This window comes from Lissotriton vulgaris, chromosome 2_1, assembly GCF_964263255.1.
Source record: "Lissotriton vulgaris chromosome 2_1, aLisVul1.2, whole genome shotgun sequence".
NCBI lineage: Eukaryota > Metazoa > Chordata > Amphibia > Caudata > Salamandridae > Lissotriton > Lissotriton vulgaris.
Window position 1 is genome coordinate 1,586,200,779 of NC_141687.1, and position 19,807 is coordinate 1,586,220,585.

A 19,807-nucleotide genomic window follows, 5' to 3' on the forward strand; every position below is an offset into this window, starting at 1 on the left:
AGGAAATCTAGGATCTATTTTGGAATGTTAAGATTCATCATCATAGAAATGAAAATTAAGTATAAAAGAAGAATTAATATATTTGAAAGAACTGGTTTAGAGTAAAGAACATGGGCGCAGGGCAGAGATGTGGGGAAGACAATAGAGTAGGAGAGTGGGTTCTGCAACATAACGAGACCTTTATAAGAGACCAAAAATGTAAAAAAAAAAAGAAGACGACAGGACAAAATAAAATACAGAGAGATGTTTATATTAAATGACGGGAAGGGAAACAGGATTAAACAGCTTCTAAACAATTTAGAGAGGTAATGAAGGAAAAGCGATGAGTACAAACCATTAGCCGATATAATTAGCTTAGATAAATAAACCAGTAGTGAAATATGGTTATAATTAGATTGATCAGATGAGTTAAGAAAATGAGCTTTTTGTAAAATAAATGAAGAACAATTTCAGATTTATGAAAAAGCAGAACGTTCTCAGAGGATATCAAATATTATGGTACTGATTCAGTGGCATAAAAAGTTGGTTTTTCCTGTGCTAGAAAAATATACCACCTTAGTTTTAAAGAAAACAGAAAATAAATTAGGATTAGCAGAACAACTATTTAAAATTTCTGTTTTGGCTGTGCATATACCATCACCAGAGGATGTTCAGAGGCTTTTTTCACAGCTCTCAGAGTAAACAAGACAATTCTACAAAAAAAATGATCAAGGGACAACGAGTGGGAATCAGAATCATCCAGTGTCATGTGGTTTTGCTGAGAGAATATGTTATTTAAAGGACAGTTCAAATGAGGGACGCAATGGTCTGGTAGAACAGGGTAGTTTTCAGGGCTATTCTGAGCTTAAGGTGCTCATGTTGTTGCCTAAGGTACTGGTAAATGTACATTATGAACGTAAAGTAAGACAACAACATCCTTCCTCTGAAAAGGTTTTAGGATGATCCTGTAGCCAAATGCAGATCTCAGGAAGCGGGGTGGTTTGTAGACATGTTTACAGTTATATATGCCTTTTCCAGTCAGCACCAAAATGCCCTCTAAGTACTATTTAACATTTTGAAATTTACCATTTGGTATGATCTGACTTTTTCAGATCACTACTAGTCGGGCAGCCCGATGTTGCACATTTTCAAGTAGTTACAACTGTGTTTTGCATTGAGGCCAGTGCGCAGGCATTTACAATATTCCAGGCATTATAAAAACAGTGAGCATATGTGGTCACCTTTGAGATGGAATTTAATATTGTTGTCAATATATTTTCAAATGATAATGTGCTCTCTGTGAAAATACATTAGCTTGGTGATTGACTGGGTGAAGTTTCTTACTGTGAGAACTAGGATGAGACAATCCTCCGATGACACTGGTCAAAAGAATTGAAGATACTGCAGGGTGAACTTGCAGAAGAAAATGATTTCATTGTTCAACCCATTGAGGTTCATGTTGTTTCTCCTCAGTCTTTCCTACACTAATGTGAAGCATAGCGTGGTCTATACTTTGCCTGTGCATTTTCTTAAGTGAATCCAAATCTTAGTGCCATCCACATAGATATAAAGTGGTACCCTGAAATTAGTCATCATACCAGCTAATGTGTGGACATACAGGATGAAAGTGATGAGTACATTCTTAACATTCGAATTAAACTGCTTATCTTCAGAAAAACATTGAAACATTCAAACATGAACATTGTAAATACATATTCCACTGAGAACTGACACCAAACATGCAATATGTAAGGAGCCTGGTGCCAGAATGCAAATGCTATAAATCTTCAACATGCTATGGGTCTGAGCAGTATGTAGAGGTGGGATACCTCTCTGCCTGTCTAGGAGTCCCAGCACTTGATTTTCCCAGGCCAGGCCAGGCCAGGTGTGGGATCATTGACCGAATTTTACTGGTCAGACATTCTAACACTTAAAATCACACATAGCTTTGGCTGCACAGGCTCTCGCCAAGATCTTTGACAAACAGCGATCATGCAATGCTTCCCACTGCCACACCAATTCACCCTTCCCCTCCACTACACTCCCAGCACCCCTCCATGCACCAAAACCCTGCAGAAAAATTCCACTTCTCCCATTTGCCAGCTGTTCAGAGCAGATGGTTAATTAAACTGTTAAACCTCTCGAAATGTTGAATATTACACCTGATTCGGTACCGTAACTCAGTGTCCGAATAGTTAATTTCCATTCTGAAGGGTCTGACCCAAATAGACCGAATTCTATTCTTAGAATTTGTCCGATGGTCACGGGAAAAACGTCGTGGAGTACCAATATCAAAATCAGGGCCTATTTATTCCTACTACTTGTAAATGTTCCCCTCTTCTACTTTTCATAATCATAAGTTATGTAAGATTCCAAGATTTACACCAACATGACTAGTCAAACCTTGAAGATAATTAAAATATGCTAACAAAAGCATCCTAGAGCACAGTAACTAACAAAACCTCCAGTGAGTTTCACTGACATGTTATATGCTGTCGGTCTGGCATTGTGTTGTGAAATCACAAAACACTGACATTCTGACTGTAGAGAAAGCATTTTTAGGCTGTTTTCAGTGTTTATGTATTATGGATTCCAGTGATGCTTTCTCAGCATCTTCCAAATCTTTTGTAATGACTTTTTTTGCAGCATTTGTTCAGCTTCCTAACCCCCAAAATAGACAAAACTGTATTTTTACAGTGGTCAAAAAACATGTTGCACTCATTGTTATAAAGCACCTATTTAATTTAAAGCAAAAGAAATGCAAGGTATATGGTGTCTTCCCATTGTTAGCGCATCCGGTGGAGTCATATTAAACTGTTTAAAGCATGGAAAGTCTGTGTATAGCACACTCACTCACACTCACATCTCATTACCTTCTCTCACATTTCATTACCTCTAACACACTCTGTCAGGGCTCAGTTGGGTTTACAGGACTAATCATGGATTCAAATGTGAAGAGTGCTAGGTTCAATTGTTTAATAAAACAAATTATTTTTATATACCCCGGATTATGTGGTAGTTCTGCATTCTAAGGCACCTAAAACCTGATACTTTAAGCATGTTCATCGCTATTTTTCTGCACTCCTTGCCTGACTACATTAGGGTGGTGCTGCTGCTGTATGGGCTTTCATAGCTGCCAAGTGTCCCCATGGCAAATGTCTCACTTTTTTTAAAAATGTCAATATATTTTTATTTTTCCAAACAACATTACATACAAAACATATAACATATAGTCATCAAAGTTTTATCGTTATAAGGTTTCAGCCCAAACTTGCTAATTTAGTGGCGACCCCATTACAGATTATACGTGCTAGGCTGTCCCTCTATCCACTTGTACCCGTGAGAGTAGGGGAATGTGTGAAAGGGGAAGGGGTAAGAAGTTGGCTAGAGAGAAAAAGCATACAAGAAGTTTGCTACCTCTCGATAATGACTTGGCCCAGAGGGAGTATGTAGCGCGCAGTTTTCGTTTTGTTAGTATTGTTTAAGGCGGGTCATATGTGTCTAGGGATTTGTCCAGGGTCGCCCACATGCCCCTGCGCGGTTGTTTCCACAGTGAATTTGGGAGGGCAATTGTGTCAGCCCCCTAAGGTACGTCACCCAGTTGAGCCAGCCCTTGAAGGTTGCCTTAGAGGTGTCTTTCCATTTGGTGAGACCTATTTTTACTGCCGCTGTTAGTAGAAGATCCAGTAGGTCTCTGTCATGTTGAGAGTCTTGCTCTGAAGACAGAAATGTGGTTGTAAGGGTGACAAATTCTGGTTTTAGTGTAAAGGCTAGCGTTCTGTTTAGGAAGGTAAAGATCTTCTCCCAGAATTTTCTAACCTTAGGGCAGGGGTATATAAGGTGTGCCAGGTCTCCTTTCTCCTTGTCGCAATTCCAGCTGAGGTCGTTATCCCTAAGACCTAAAGTCGCCAGGCAAGCCGGGGTCCAGTAGGTTTTGTGTCAAAGCCAGAACTTTGTCTGTGCTAACACAGGGGCGATTTTGTTTTGCATCGGGAGGACCATAGGAGGTGGAGTTCTTTCTCGCTGAGTGTGGCCCCAAGCTGTTTCTCCCAATATGTGATTATTTTGTCATTTACTTTTGTGCGGCCGGGTCATAGTAGTTGGTATATGTGTGACACCTGATGACCTATTTTGTAAATGTTAGCCATGTATTGGATGATTGAGGGTTTGTGTCTAGTAAGTTTCGCTTTTGTCAGGGCGGTTCTGATTTTAAGGAAGTTATATAGTTCTAGGTCAGGTAAGTCATGCTTTGCTTTTAAAATGTTGAAGGTGGACAGGTTTTACCCTTCTTCCAGCTGAGCTGGGTAGGAGATGCCTAGTCTTTTCAATGTCTCTATGGATAGTGGTTCTCCCCTGTATTTTATCTTCGTGTTCTCCCATAGTGATTCCCACCTAGAGTTTTTTATGCTATGTTCCATTATTTGGTCTATTTTAAGCAGGGCACTTCGTGTGTTTTTGAGTATTGGGTTTGCCGCTTGTATATGTTTGTTGGCTGTGAGTAGAGCTATCGGCTCAAGGTTGCCTAGTATGCTCCTCTCAATTGTAAGCCAGACCGGGGTGTAATCTTGTTTGGGGAGGACCCAGTAAGCACCCTGTTTCGCAAAGAAGGCAGTTTGGAACGTTTTGAAGTCTGCCACATTCAGCCCTACCAGTTTCTTGTCTAGCCTTAGTTTTTTCAGGCTTATCCTCGCTCTTTTATACCGCCATAGAAATTTTCTAATCAGCTTGTCTATTTTGTGATGGAAATTGTCCGTCAATGTAAGAGGGAGCATGTTAGACAGGTAGTTGACCATTGGCGTGATCATCATCTTAATTGTCTATACCCTCCCCTACCATGTTATGTATTTGAGTGACCAGGTTTCTAAGAGCGCCTTCGTCTTTTCTATCATTTGTCTTTCGTTTGGTCAAACGTGCTCTTGAGATCCCTGCCAAATTGTATCCCTAGATTTTTGATAAACCTGGTTTGCCAGGCAAGACCCGAGTTACCTAGTGTGTCCTTGGTGTTGCAAATGTTAAGGGGCTTGCATTCCGATTTGTCTTTGTTTAGGTTGTATCCAGAGTGGGTGGAATACTTTCCTATGGCCCCATGAGGGCTTTGATAGAGGATTTAGGGCTCTCCGTGACTATGAGGATATCGTCCGCGTATGCGGCTAGTTTAGCCGTGACCTCATTCATGGCAATCCCCCTCATCTCCTGATTGGTCCTGATATCTCTGATCTGAGTTCCAAGGCCAGCAGAAACGGTGAGGGGGACAGCGGGCAGCCCTGTCTTGTTCCTCGATGGTGGGTGAAGGACTCTGAGACCGCCCCGGTGACTACTATGCTTGCACTGGGATTTTTGCATAGAGTCATTACTTTCTTTGTGTATGCCTCTCCCAAGTTGAATTTCCACATGCACTGCTCAAGGAAGTGCCAGGATACCCTGGCAATTGCTTTCTTGGTGGGGATGGGGAGGGATGCACAGGATACCTAGATATACTAAATCTCCCAAGAGAACGGATGAAGAAGCATGCGCTCTAGGACGGGAGATAAGCTCAACAGAAATTAAGGTGGCAGTGAATTCTCTTAAAGGCAACAAGGCACCGGAGTCAGTCTTGATCTTTTAACAGGCATCACATTGTATTCTGGGTCTCACAGTTTTGCTGTTGAGATTTAGCCCTGGGCTCAAAAACCTCAGCAATAAAGTGCAGTTGGGCAAAAACTCAGGTTAAGCTTAAGGTATCACACATAACAATTGGACATATTGCAGCTTTGAATTTGGTTGGTATGTGGTAAGTCTTGTGTCAAATTTTCATCACCGTCCCATTTGCATGCTGACAGCACTCTTTTCACTTGTACATTTTTTCCATGATGCCCTTGCATGTGAAGGTTTTAAACCTGGGGTGTTTGGCAGTTGAATTGCTATAAATATTGACTTAGAAAAGGGGGGGTTACGAATCAAAGGATTTTACATATTCTGCATCAGTTGATAAATGTAATTGTCCAAATTGGCCAAGATTCTTATAAATACCAACAAAAAATCCCCTTAGGCTAACAGCCATTGTATTCAAAACGTTAACACCCTCTGAAAATACTTTTTGCAAATCACCATTATTAGGTAGTTTGTAACACTGGACTAGTTGAGAACAGGTTAAGTGATTGATATAATGTTTCCTTTGGTTTACTGTGGCCTGAGAGGTCCTTACAAGATGGTGCTATCTTTGCCGGCATTATAACTGGCTGTTTCCTCTGCATGCAATGGTCTAGTGGATTGCAGGCTGGCTATTTCCCAGGGATTGACCAGATTTCTCTATACATAGCATGTACAGCCCCAATGTGGACTCCGTTTTCAGAAGTTTTGAAGCAGCTGGGACCATAGGTAAGGAGCAAGCTTAATATTGGGTCCGGAACATCAGGAAGTGGTAAAGGCTAGCTGAGCACACCAGTGTTGGCAATCAGAGGCAGGTGGCTTTTGTGAAGCAATTGGTAGCCTATGCAGTCACTATTTAGTGACTGCGCCTTCTGTGAGGCCTCCTTCCACTTTTTTGAGGCCATTTCATTACGAGATTGTTTCTTTGTGCTTACAAACTATGACCTCTTCTTAGGTGGCAGAGATGAACTGTAAACACATATTACAGCTGAAGCCAATGTCTATTTATGAAAAAAAGAACTCTTCATGGTGTATGTATGGCTGTATGCAGAAGGTATATGTATTGTGCTAACCTAGCCTAAAGGGAGCAGACCACTCTACAGAGTCAAAGAGGGTAGCTTGCTTATGAGAAAGGGAGTATACTGTTAGGTCGTTATGATGATCATTGTGTTTCCTATAGAAATAGGAAAAGCACGAAATTGGATGATTTACAGGTAGGCCAATAATGGTGAACCCCACAAGAATAAGCTTACATACTAAAGGCTTTACACACCATACCTCTGCTCTGACTATTCCATGGGAAACTAAGGATATACTATATCAAAGTGTGAGATGAAAATCCACGGAAGCTTCTTTCAAATTTTATTATAGAAGGCACAACACAACGCCACATAAGAAAAATAGAAAAATCTATAATGGGCACCTAGCAAAGGGAGAACACTTGTATTAGGTAATTTAAATTTTTGTATTGCAAAAAAAACCTCACAATTTGGGAGTTTATTTTAATAATACAAATGTTTTGCCTATCACACGCTTTCAAAATGGCGTGCACCGGCCAAAACTTCAGTGATGTGCATAGAGCTGCAACAGTGGTAGATCTCTTCACAGCACAAAGATCCCCTCCAAACAGGGTTCCCCCAAAAGGATGGACTGTCCTATACAATGGCCTAAATGGTACTTTTAGTAGCCTGCAGGCACCCACTCAAAATAGAGACCATTTGAGGGTGAGGGTTAGGGTTCCAGCACTACTGTTTCATAATGCATTGCATTCTTTGCCACAACAAGGTGGCAGGCCTGTGGAGCAGACTAAGCTGATTTTTCATAACTTGATCATGCTATTGATGATAACAAAGGATGCCAATAATATCTTAAGGTAGTCCAAAGCCCTGCCATGCACCACCTTCGGCCATATGCAACAGAGAGTAGGCCGAAGGGCCTGGCCTCTGACGAGGCCCTGCGTCCAACCCACCAACAGACAGCCAACACCCCCACCATGCCCTTGGCCTCACAGTCACTTGGTGCAGGCAGCATTTGCCCATGCAAAACATTGGGTTGGCGGCAGGACGTGGTGCACAACCCCCTGCGAGCTCCCAACCCCCACTGTGCAGAGTCTTTAGCCATGTGTGGGCTGGCGTGGCTGCAAGGTCTGGACTGTGGCAGAGCCTTGTGTCTAAGCTCTCTTGGGCTCCCATTCCCTGGCTTTGTAAAGCCTTCAGCTGTTATGCTAAAGCCAGTAAATTTAGAGTTTGAAAGTTAACAAAGGATTTAGACCCGATTTGACTTTATGTGCATCTAGTCCCAGCTAACCGACTTTGGGGCATATTATCAAGCATGGCGTTAACATTATCACCACTTTAGAGGCAGAAAACTGCAGCTAAAGAGGCGATAATGGGCTTGATAATACGCCGTAGAGAATTCCCATAGAAGCCCATGTTCACACCAGAACATGGGCTTCTATGGGAATTCACAAGGGCGTATTATCAAGCCCATTATTGCCTCTTTAGCCTCAGTTTTCCGCCGCTAAAGCAGCAATGTTAACGCTGTTTCTCGATAATATGCCCCTTGGCTTTTTAACAGTGACTATCATTGTACTGTTGGTATTTGTGCTTGCTGCAGTTTTAAAGATAATTGTCTGCTGTTGCACAGTTTAAAGATCATTCAAAACAACGACATTGACTCTGGATTTAACTGGATGGTTTCCCTCTGCCACATTTTATTTAGGTACATGACACTCACCTCGGTTTGTTTGTGAGATCAATTTTAAAGGTGATTACAATTTGTTTCCACCTGCCAGTTTGTAAATATTTGTGGTTTTGTGAGTAGCATATAGTTGTATGTGAAATAAAGAACTTCTAATTTTTAAAGGAAAAGGCACCCACTAGACAAAGATTTATTACCTATTATTTGATGCATCATTCTGAGATTTTACACTCAGAGGCTTCCCTGAGTCAGCCTTGAACTGCCCCAAGTAACTAGTCAGTTTAGTGCTACAAATTGTACTTGCTTCCCCATTTTAATGGTCTGCAGTACTGGAGGAACTCTGGGGTCATCCAAAACCAAAATGTTTGCCTTTATGTGGTAAGATATGTATTGGGGTTCTTTTGGCAATGTCTTATTTTTTGATACATCAGACATGGGAAAATAGAGAAAAGCATGATCAGAGAAGAATATCCAGTGGGCTCTACTAATGAAATGAAGCATGTAGGCTATGTCACAAATCTGTAAAGCCTCTGGTTCTAAATAATGATTAATGTATTCAACAGTGATCATGGTGTTAATAGAAGAGACTAGATTGACGAATAGGTATGTCATTTCTGGGTTTACTGTAACAGCATTAAACACTTTTTGCAATGAGTCGCCCATAGACACTTGTCCTTATTCAGGTTTATCTTACATAATTATCAGTGAAAATATTGTTCAGCCGAAAACAAGTGAAAACTTAGGTAAAACAAATACAGTATGCACAGAACACCAATATCATATGGTACATTGAAATTGAAATTCATACCGCAGCCAGCTGTAGATAACTCGTCACTTCCATTAGGGCAGTCTCTTTCTCCATCGCAAAGCCAGTTCTTGGGAACACATGCATGTGACCCTGGACAACTAAACATATCTACAGCACAGGTTACAGAACCTAAAACAAAAAAGGCATGCCACGATTTATCATTTATGATGATGAAAAGGACAACTGTAGTTCCTGCCTTTTAATGTGTGCCTTATGTATTATGTTAGGATGTGCTCCTGGATTTAAATGCACATAGGATACATCCTAAAACACAATAACACAATATCAATAACAAATATGTCCCAGTTTACCATTGTCTCAGTTTTACTGAGATTGGTGAACTTTAGCAGTTTAATAGATACAGTCTAAATGTATACCTCAAGGAAGCTAAATGCACATATCTAGCCACCCGCAATGGGATGACAAATTAATGCAAAGAGAACCATCAGGAAAATCTGTGAAAAAGTATACCAGTAATTGCCATATGATGATGGAAGAGTCAGTAACTATTTCTTAATAAGATAAATCTGTAAACAGGAAGAACCATACCGTTGGAAGGGGATTTATTAGCAGGTGCAGGTAGGTACCTACATCTAATAATAAGACCACAATCGCAAATAAGGTCCAGTCAAGTCTCAATAAATGAATCCTTGCTCAACCCTTGGTAGCTTGGTTCATGAGCAGTCAGGCTTAACTTAGGAGACAGGTGTATAAAGCATTAAAATGTAAATAAGCAAGTCACAACACATGATAAAAATACAACACTAGTTTATAAAAATAGGAAATATTTTTATAACTAAAATGACACCATCATGACAAAATACAATTTAGGGAACTAGAGATATGAATTTATAAAGATTAAATGTAAAAAATAGCTTTTTAGTGCTTAAAAGCATAAAGTGCCAGTCGGGGACATCAGGTCTTAATTAACTGAGAACAAGCCAAAGTTTCAGGCCGACCGCGATGGAGCGTGGGTCAGATATGAATGGGTGGTTGGGGCCGGTAAAAATGTTACATTCACACGTAGTCATTTTTTTTCTCAAAGTCAACTGAGTTTCCTTGGAAGGCCAGGTTGCAGTGTGATGCCAACGGGATGCTTCAGCGTGAAGCCTTGGTAATTCCTGGATGTCTTGGTTCTCATCGTTGATGGCAAAGAGCTTTGGAGCTTTCAACAGGGCAAACCCAAAGTTCAGGCCGAGTTGCAGTTGGACGTCGCCCGGCTTGACTCTCAACGATGTGTCATTTCACATATGGAGCTCTTTACCAAAAATTCTCCAAATGATTTCAAACTTCTGGATCATCTTCCAGAAGGTCCTTCTTGGGTCTTAAAGTGTCCACAACACCAGCTAAGGTTCCATAAGCTCTGAGTTGGTCCTTGGAGAGTTGGGACTACAATTCCCACAGTGCACCTGGTCCAATCCTTATATGTCCTTTGTATGCTGTTCAGCTTGGTTCTTCTAGGTGCAGTTGATGCATGTGACTTCGTAAAGTTCCTTTGTACCTGTTACTTTCATGGAGTCGACTCCTCAAACTTTTAACCTCTTCAATGCTCATGACGAGCTGAGCTCGTCATGAGCCACGGCGCTCCGGTGCTCATGACGAGCTCAGCTCGTCATGGCCCGTGGAACGCTCACATGTGTGGATAATTCCCCCGCTGTGCTGAACGTTCCACGGGGCCAATGCATCTGTGACGAGATGAGCTGTGCGGACCCCCTCCCCCCCAGCGCAGCGGGGGATTAACCCCCGCAGAGAAGGGGTTAAGCAAGGCAAAGTCCTCTTTTGTTGCCCAGAGTGTGCAGCAGGTGCATTCCTTATGATTGCAGCCCTCTTTGGTTCAGACCAGGGGTTCCGCAGGGCAGTCCTTCTTCTTTTTTCCAAGCAGGGATCTGAGTTGCTGGACAGGGCTCCCATATGTATCCTGGTTAACAGGCTGGCAAACGTGTGGGTATCCCTGACCAATAGGGTGCAAGGTGCCACCCTCTTTGATGACAAGTTTCTTAGACGTTTGGCACATGTTTGTCCCAGAAAGCACTGTGCCACATAAATAAAAATTGAGAAAATCTCTCCTGAAGATTCAAGTCTGGCTGACCCATCCCAAAGGTGTGACTAACCTTTCCCTACACTCCTCTTCCAGCCCCTCCCCTAATTCAATTACAGACCTTCCGTCTGGTGAGGGTGCAGGAAGTGGGGGTGGGCCTGGTTCCTTTCCTTCACACTTTTGCTGTTGGACTATGTGCCACAGAGGGCTCAGGAAGGAAAAGAGGTGGGAATCTGCTGCTGCGTCAGTTGGGCCCTTAAAATCACCACTCTGCCCCCCCCCCCCCCCATCGCGGGCCGCACCTTTGCTGTTAGTGGCTGGGGGCAGGACTATGTGCCCCAGAGTGCTCTGGAAGGAAAAGAGGTGGTAATCTGCAGCTGTGCCAGTCAGGCTCTTAAAATCACTGCTTTCCCTAGCGGCATTGGACATGCATGGTATGCCCCAGGGTGCATGCCCTGATGAAGTGCATGGGATGGGTCATCTCTCCTGACTGTGGATTTGGTGAGCCTGTTGCTCTTGCTGATATTCTTTTTATCATATGATTGTGCTTCCTCGTGTGCCAGGTAGTATTATGGACAAACAGATGTTACCAGGGGGCAGAAATATTGTTAATCCCAAAAATCTGGCCCTTGCAGTTAGTGTAATCACCAAAGAATTAGACTGAGCCAAGAGAAGTCTTACTTTGGACCTGGGTGTAGACTCTGGCTGGCCTTTTGAGATCTCAGTAGGGCCATTCACAAGCCCAACCAGTGTACTTCCATCTGGCAACCAGGGCCTGTCGAATGTTGTGGCTGCAGTACCCCGTACCCTTGCAGTTATATCTCTAACTTGTAATTTTGATCTTACGAATCTCAGCAACAATCAATCCATTAACAAAAGAAAGCATAAAACCAAGCCAGATCCCATCTTAAAACTCTAACTAGTCATAGGCCAAGCAATGGACATATTTAGCAGATTCCCTTCTATTGCAGCCAGGGCAGGTCCAACGGAGCGTAATGATGGGGACTGTGTGCCCCTTACTACTGGCTGGGACAATATTCTGGGCACATTTAAGACTCAGGTGTACACCTGTGTGACTCCTTTGGTGGACAAGATCTGCTCTTTGGAAAATAATGTAACAGTTCAGCAGGCCCGCCCAGCCCTAGACAACAAACCCGGCCTGTTTTGTTGGTCCCCAGTAAGCCCACTTAAGGTTATCTGGTAATGAAGAAAATTGCCCGCCCTCACAAGTCCCAGGTGTCTCGAGTCCCCAGCAGTTCACTGAGGAATTTGAAGGAGGCCCAAGTAAGCAACTTGCAGTCCCTGTAACTGTGAATACATTGCACCTACAGGGGTGCAAAATTCAGGTCCAACCACCTCCCCATCAACCTCAGCTGAATCTCCCTCTCGATTGCTGTCACTATGAAGGTATAGTGACTGGAGTACTGCCCAAAACTTCTCTGGGAGGAATTGTAAAATTGTAAAATTGAAAATAAATTGTGCCATTGCCTGACCCGAGATACGTTTTTAAAAATCTCTGAATATGATGATTTTTTGCAAGTAGACAGGGTGGGTTGGTATTCCAATGCATGTACAAGGGAATCTATAGGTAAGTGTATAGATGTGTGTGTAGATATAGGGATCAGTGAGTGGATTTTTAGAAGCTGGTATTGGTGTGTCAATGGTTTCAAATATGGTACTCCATATTTTATAATGAGTGCTGAAAGGGTATACTACTGTATGATAAGATGTACCAGATTGTCACATGGATAATGTCATTTGAGATGTCATCAGTCATGTCATCAGTCATGCCACTGACCATGTCATGAATGATGTAATATGTGACATCATCAGCAGTGAATTGCGGGTGCGCGAGTTAACATCTTCTTGGCTTTATTTTTGATATAACATTTATTGCAGGCATGGAGTTAAAGTTGCCAAATTGCAAGTTATTGATCTGGTTGGCTCACATATGGCTGACTTACCTGTTGATTATTTTAAATTAGTGGTAAGTGGTTTTAATTGTAAATTTGAGCTGCTGTACATGTCCTTTGAGGTTCTGAACAGAGAGTAGAGCCACGCTTGAGCAGTCCCCAGTGTTACACTCCCCCTGGTCAAGAAATGATCTGCTGCTGTCCTTCAATTAATTGCTTTCTCACTTAGCAATGGTCTTCGAGTCTGTAATCGGAGATTCAATTCTGACAAGAAGGGGAGTCAGACGATAAATCGTCTACACTGTTCCAGCCTTATTGACTACATCTTGCTGGACATCAGATTATGGTCCATCATGATTGATATGCTTGCGACCCCCAGACAGGACAGCAACCATAATGCTCTGGTTCTAATGCTGGAGGGACTCAGCACTACTCTTCTGGATAAAAGACTCATTCCTACCAAAAGTCATCATAAGCTTAAATGTAGCTCATTGGTAGAATCTGCAGAAAGGCCTGACAAAGGTGATTGAGATTGTGCCCCTTGGTCTCAACATTGTAGTGACTAACAGTGGGCAGTGAACACCGCACCACCAGCGGAGTTCACAGAGCTTCTGCCACTTTGAGTTCCGCTTGGAAGGCACAGTTCAGTAAAAACTCCACCTCCGCACTGTGGAGCAGATTTACTACCTACTTGGCACTGTGGGCCAAGTAGGTAGCGGAGCGGGGGCCGGGAGATGCTATGAAGTCCAGAGGGGCGGGAAGAGGACCCAGTTGTGGCCGGTATCAGCGGCGCTTGGCTACCTGGTCCTCGCAGTCCCGCAGCGATGGAAATTATGGCTCCAAAGCAGTGTCTCTAGCAGGCAAGCACCAGCTTGTAAAAGCGGCAAGTCCCTGGTTCAAGTATCCACAGGTTAGGAAAGTTCAGCAAGAGTCCTTTGCCCCGAGCGAGTGTTGTTTAGGGTTGCCATTTTAGTTCTCACAGTCACAAGGTGAACTAAAAACCTGGTTGAACTAAACTTCCTTGTTTCAACATCTTTGAGAATCGGGCAACAAGTGTGAACTTTCAAACCTGGATTTTTTGAGAAGGGCATGTTTTGACTGTAAGCATATTAGGGCATATAGAGTGCACATACAAATTATGGAGGAATTGCTTGAATTAATCTCAGCCTATGAGATTACACAAGAGATGCACCTTGACACAAGCCCTCATCGATAGCTGACTGGATAACAGCAAAGCCCTCCACATAGAAATCGCCGCACATCTCCTACAGATACTTTACACCATACAGAAAACCAGAGCCACACCCATCCTCTGTCTTCCCCAATGAACACACACCACACCCCACCTCAGGTAACTCCACTGGCTCCCTATACAGAAAATATGCTAATTCAAGCTGCTACCCTACACATACAAGGCTGTACACAATGAAGGATCCATCTACCTTTCACTTGCCTATACTCACTCATCTACCGAAGCAGAAGTGGAGGATGATCCTTCTCCCACATCACAGCAAAGAGATAGAGTAGCCTTCCCAAGCACCCCTGGAACATCACTTCACTTCCAGAATTACAAATGGCTCTCAAGACCTGGCTGTTCCAATAAGCCTCCAGGACCTGCAAGTGCTTGGATACCATCTTGTGTGATTAGCCGCGCTTTGTAAATCCTGATTGATTGACTGATTGATAGACTGGTAATTACTCAGGCCACATGCCAATCCTTCCCGGGACTTGGGCCCCGAGAACACTGTGCCCCTTGAACAAAACTATACCTGACTGATAATCCCTAACATTACTACGGAATGTTTTTCTTTTTTAATTTAGCTGTAAATTTATGTTCACTAATAAGTCCAACTTTGGCTCATTCTTTCATCTCACAAAAAATGAAGTAGCTACTCTCGATTATCCTTTGAGCTTATTTCTAGACAAACAAGATCTTTGGCAACACAAAGAAATATAAATGTTTTTTTAACAGAAATACAAAATAAGGAGTTAAGGATTCTGAAAAGCAATAGGCCCTTCCATCTTGTGAGCCAAGTGAAAATCATAGATATAATAATAATGGTTGAGACAGCGTAATGGGTGGAAATGGGAAAGAAAGCAGCAAGGACATGTACAGGTTTGTTAGGAACTATTTGTTTTGCAGTGTTTCCCAACGGGCCAGGAAAGTAACATTCAACCTCACAAGGAAGCAACCAGATGTGAAATTGGCCGACCATGCCCATGATAGTGTTCCAACGTGCGAGCCTGAAAACTGATTAAAAAGGACTAGCCAATATGTGGAGTACCTGGGTGTATCAGAGAAAGCCCACACTTTTATTCTTCACAAGGGGCTTAAAGTCATGTTAGATGCAATTGTCACTGCCATTTAATCAAAATCCATATTTTTGCCTTTCTATATTAATTTAAATGGTCCAGCATCGCTGTGCGGGCGTAATTTAGTAGATAAGAACACTTTGCGTAGCTTGCATTTTAGAAAGATTCGGTTGCTTACCACAAAGAGTGTCACTCTCATCAGATCCATCCCCACAATCATCGTGCCCATCGCACAGCCACTGTTTGGAAATGCATTTATGTTTGGAGCAAGCAAACTGAGTCCAGGAGCAGGATGTGTCTGAAATACAGAGAAACAATATTGAAGGAATATCAAATTACTAAGAAGAACATGTGCATGCAGTGGCCATCTACAAAACAAGAAGTAAAGCATATAAACACCTGGAAAAAGTTGTGATATATGCCTGTGTGTACTATTTGCGATTCTTAATTGAGTATTGTATTTTTGTAAGAATTCATGATTCGAGGAAATACATGTAGGATGAGATGTGACTTAAGGGTGTGAGCTGCTTCCTTTGGAACTGGGGAACCAGGTTGGCATAACACCCTGTGATTTGGGCAAATGACTTAATCTTCCTGTGCCTAAGAAAAATGACCTTGTGCAATGAGGTTATTTATTAACTTTTGTAATCAAAGCAGAAAAATAAACTGATACCTTGATGAGGCTAACAGAATAATTTATTTCAAAGTTTCCTTAATTGTTCAGCAGAAACCACCCTGGAAGCATCATCAAGGCCTCTCCTTGTCCTGCGACATGTGAGAAATGAAACTACATTTTGATAACATGAACAAACACATTCACCCGTATATATTATATATTTTGGTAGTTTTTTTATAACACTATAATATCGACTTATGGGGGCCACTACATGCATACTCATGTGATATATACATTTTCTTTATATACATATATATATATATATATATATATTCACTGAAAAAACCATGGGTTATAGACCATATATAGTTAGGAATTAGCATTTACAAAACCTTATTTTACTCACACAAAACCATTGAAATTCCATATATAGTTAGTTGCACTAACTATATATCGCGCACCCGCAATCCACTGCTGATGATGTCACATATTTCATCATTCATGACATGGTCAGTGACATCACTGATGACATCACTGATGACAACTCAAATGACATCACTGACAACATCACTGATAATATCATTCATGTGATAATACGATGAACCTCTTCAGACTCTAATATAACCTTAGATACAATCAGTGTAAACAGACACTCACAGACTGTCACTCATCCATGGAGTTACTCATACATCTAGTCAATCATGCAAAGAATCAATCACACCTCCATTTCCTCAACTATACAGTTATACACACTTTACTAATTCAAACATATTCTAACACAGATTTAATCTCCTATACGATCCCTGATACAAGTTCACAATGATCCATACAGCCACTCACACATTCACTGGCTCTTATGCACGTTATATATGTCAACTCTCACATGTACTGTGTTTTACATATGTACTTACTTTGACATGTTGCACTGAGATATCCATTCACTCACCAATACACTCATGCACACAGTCAACCGCCCATGCAGCTGTTTCCACAAGCACTTTTGAACCCATACATCTAGTGAATCAACTGTGTTTAGTAGGTGCATGACTGACTGTATGAGTGAGTGATTAAATGTGTCTCACTGAGTGCATGGGTTAGTGACTAAACTGTCTTAATTTGTGCATCATTATGTCTGTTGTTCTGTAAACTGCTGCATGTGTTGATCAGTAGCTATATGAGTAACTATATGGGTTATTGATTGGTTGCCCAAGTATTTGTATGGGAGACTGAGTGTGTGTGTGGGTGGCTGGGAGGTGTATGACTCTGTGCATAGATGTGTGAGCAGTTGATTCACTAGATGTATGGGTTCAAAAGTGCATGTGGAAACAGCTGTATGGGCGGTTGACTGTGTGCATGAGTGTATTGGTGAGTGAATGGATATCTCAGTGCTACATGTCAAAGTAAGTACATATGTAAAACACAGTACATGTGAGAGTTGACATATATAAATAACTGTGCATAAGAGCCAGTGAATGTGTGAGTGGCTGTATGGATCATTGTGAACTTGTATCAGGGATTGTATAAGAGAGTAAATATGTGGAAACGTTCCATTAGCGCAACTGCCGCATTCGAAAACAACATCGTGACGCATCACGTAAGCGCGACGTATCTCGTTGCCGCGTAATGCGTCTTATGACTCGGAAGTGCTCCAGAGCGCGACCCGAGGCGCAAAGCGCAGCACCCCGGAAACGCTCCGGGCGCGGAGTGGGATGCGTAACGTAAGCGTAACAGGTCATGTGACCTGAAAATAAAACTTTTCATTGGTTTAGAACATTTTTTTTTCCCAAATGATGAAAGCCCCCACCTTTTTTCCTCACTCTGACTTTCATCTTTGTGAGAGGAAGACCTGTTTCTGCTTGTTCAGTCATGGCATCTGTAGTGCCTCCAGCTGGTGGACCCCCACCACCACCACAACCACCTAGGAAGGAAGGACCACCTGCAAAGTTCCTTCCAAACCCAGAGGAAGAGGAAGAAGAAGAGGAAGAGGAGTAGAGCCGAGGCAGTTCTTGCGTGAAGAGCCCCGGCAATCCCACCGCTTAGACCATTTTATATGGCAATTTTTTTCTTACCCTCGAGGGGAAAAAAAGGTCAATGCCCGGCTGGTCACATGCCTCATTGCGATGCAGTTCTGTCCCGAGGCACAGACAAAAAGTATAGTTTTGGAAACTATACTATGCTTCGCCACATGCAGAGGTGGCATCCAATCAATTATAGCGTTGCTGAGGTGCGTCACCTCCAGGATAACCCATCAATATTATTTTACTGTTTCCCTTGGTTTTCCCCTTGTTACGCTTTCCGGAACGCTACCCGGTGCGCGGACCGGGCGCTCACCGTGCAAAAATGTGAAAAGAAAGGCTGTTTTTTTTACATATATGGGCCTCCTCAGCCACCCTCAGAAAACCTAGGGGGTAAGGATATGTCTCCCGTGCCCCCTTATACCCATTCCCAACATTGTTTATCCTCCGTCTTGTGACTAAATTTGTCCGAAACACAAGATGGCGGACTCCCGTTACGCTACAGGTGAGCTACCCGGTTCGCGTACCGGGTAGCGCTTCCACCGCGAAAAATCGAAAAACATTTTTTTTGAGTTTTTTTGCCCCGCAGGGCCCTTTAATAGCCCCCACATCAATCCTAGGGGGTCAGGAGGGGTCTACCTTGCCCCCTTTCATTCATTTCCCCTTCGTTTATTTCCACCTCTTGTCTCTCGATCCAACCGAGAGACAAGATGGCGGCCGCTCGGAACTGTTTAGAATGTTGACAGTCACCGGAGAGCCAATCCGCTTCTCCTCGCGAAGTTCCGTTACGCGTCTGGTACGCGAACCGGGGCGCTAACCTGGACGCTGTCACAGATATATATTTTTTTTTTAACGTTAATTTCTCAAAATCCACTGGAGCACATATCTTGAGACCTAGCAAAGGCACATCGGGCAAACAGTCTCTACAATTTTGCCAAGTTTCATAGAAATCCATTCAGCCGTTCGAGCTAAAAGTGAGTCCAACCGCCCTATGGAAAACTCAATGTTAAAAACACGTTTTGGGACCCCCTTTTTTCTTGGCCCCCGCTTGACAAAACCCCCCCAAACTTTCAGGGGACGCTCAGAAACAAAATGTGCCATTTTCCTGAAAATTTCAGCCAATTCCGTCCATCAATGCCAAAGTTATTCAACATAGAATTTTTAGAAATCCCTATTAAAAAAAATCCTAACTATATATACCTACTGGCGACCACCAGTAGGATATATATATATATATATATATATATATATATATATATATATATATATATATATATATATATATATATATATATATTTCTATGGCAAAATGAAACCCCTCATTTTGTTCCTTTTCAAATTAAATGTATTAAGTGTTACCACTTTATTCCAATCAAGAGGACTTCGGGTGTGCCATACTTTTATCATAAGTAAGACTGTTAGCGTTCTAGTTGTTCTTTAGAACTCTCTGGGACATTCTGTCATTGGGCTATAGTTGGGCTACATCTGGCTGATATTTGGGCTACATTTGGGCTCTTTTGTCTCTGGTGGCCATCTTGGGAGACTGCATATCAGAATTTTTTTAATGAAATATAAGAGGATTTGAGAAGTCACACAAAATGTGCCCTAATTTTTCTTTCTTTCGCAATAATCATAATTTCTATGGCAAAATGAACCCCCTCATTTTGTTCCTTTGCAAATTAAATGTTTTAAGTGTTAACACTGTATTCCAATCAAGATGACTTCAGGTGTGCCATACTTTTGTCATAAGTAAGACCATTAGCGCTCTAGTTGTTCTTTAGGACACTCTGGGACATT

The 19,807-nt window shown here is 42.2% G+C and overlaps 1 protein-coding gene across 1 annotated transcript in view; it reads right to left on the reverse strand.

The window, feature by feature from the left end:
- The window catches only part of LRP1B (LDL receptor related protein 1B), a 3,669,685-nt gene that overhangs the window by 644,754 nt on the left and 3,005,124 nt on the right, over positions 1-19,807 (reverse strand). The window contains exons 51-52 of the mRNA XM_086955170.1: positions 15,558-15,677; positions 9,116-9,244 (exon numbers count right to left, since the gene is read on the reverse strand). Of these exons, the coding sequence (XP_086811296.1) occupies positions 9,116-9,244; positions 15,558-15,677 (249 nt within the window). The remainder of the gene's footprint in view (positions 1-9,115; positions 9,245-15,557; positions 15,678-19,807) is intronic.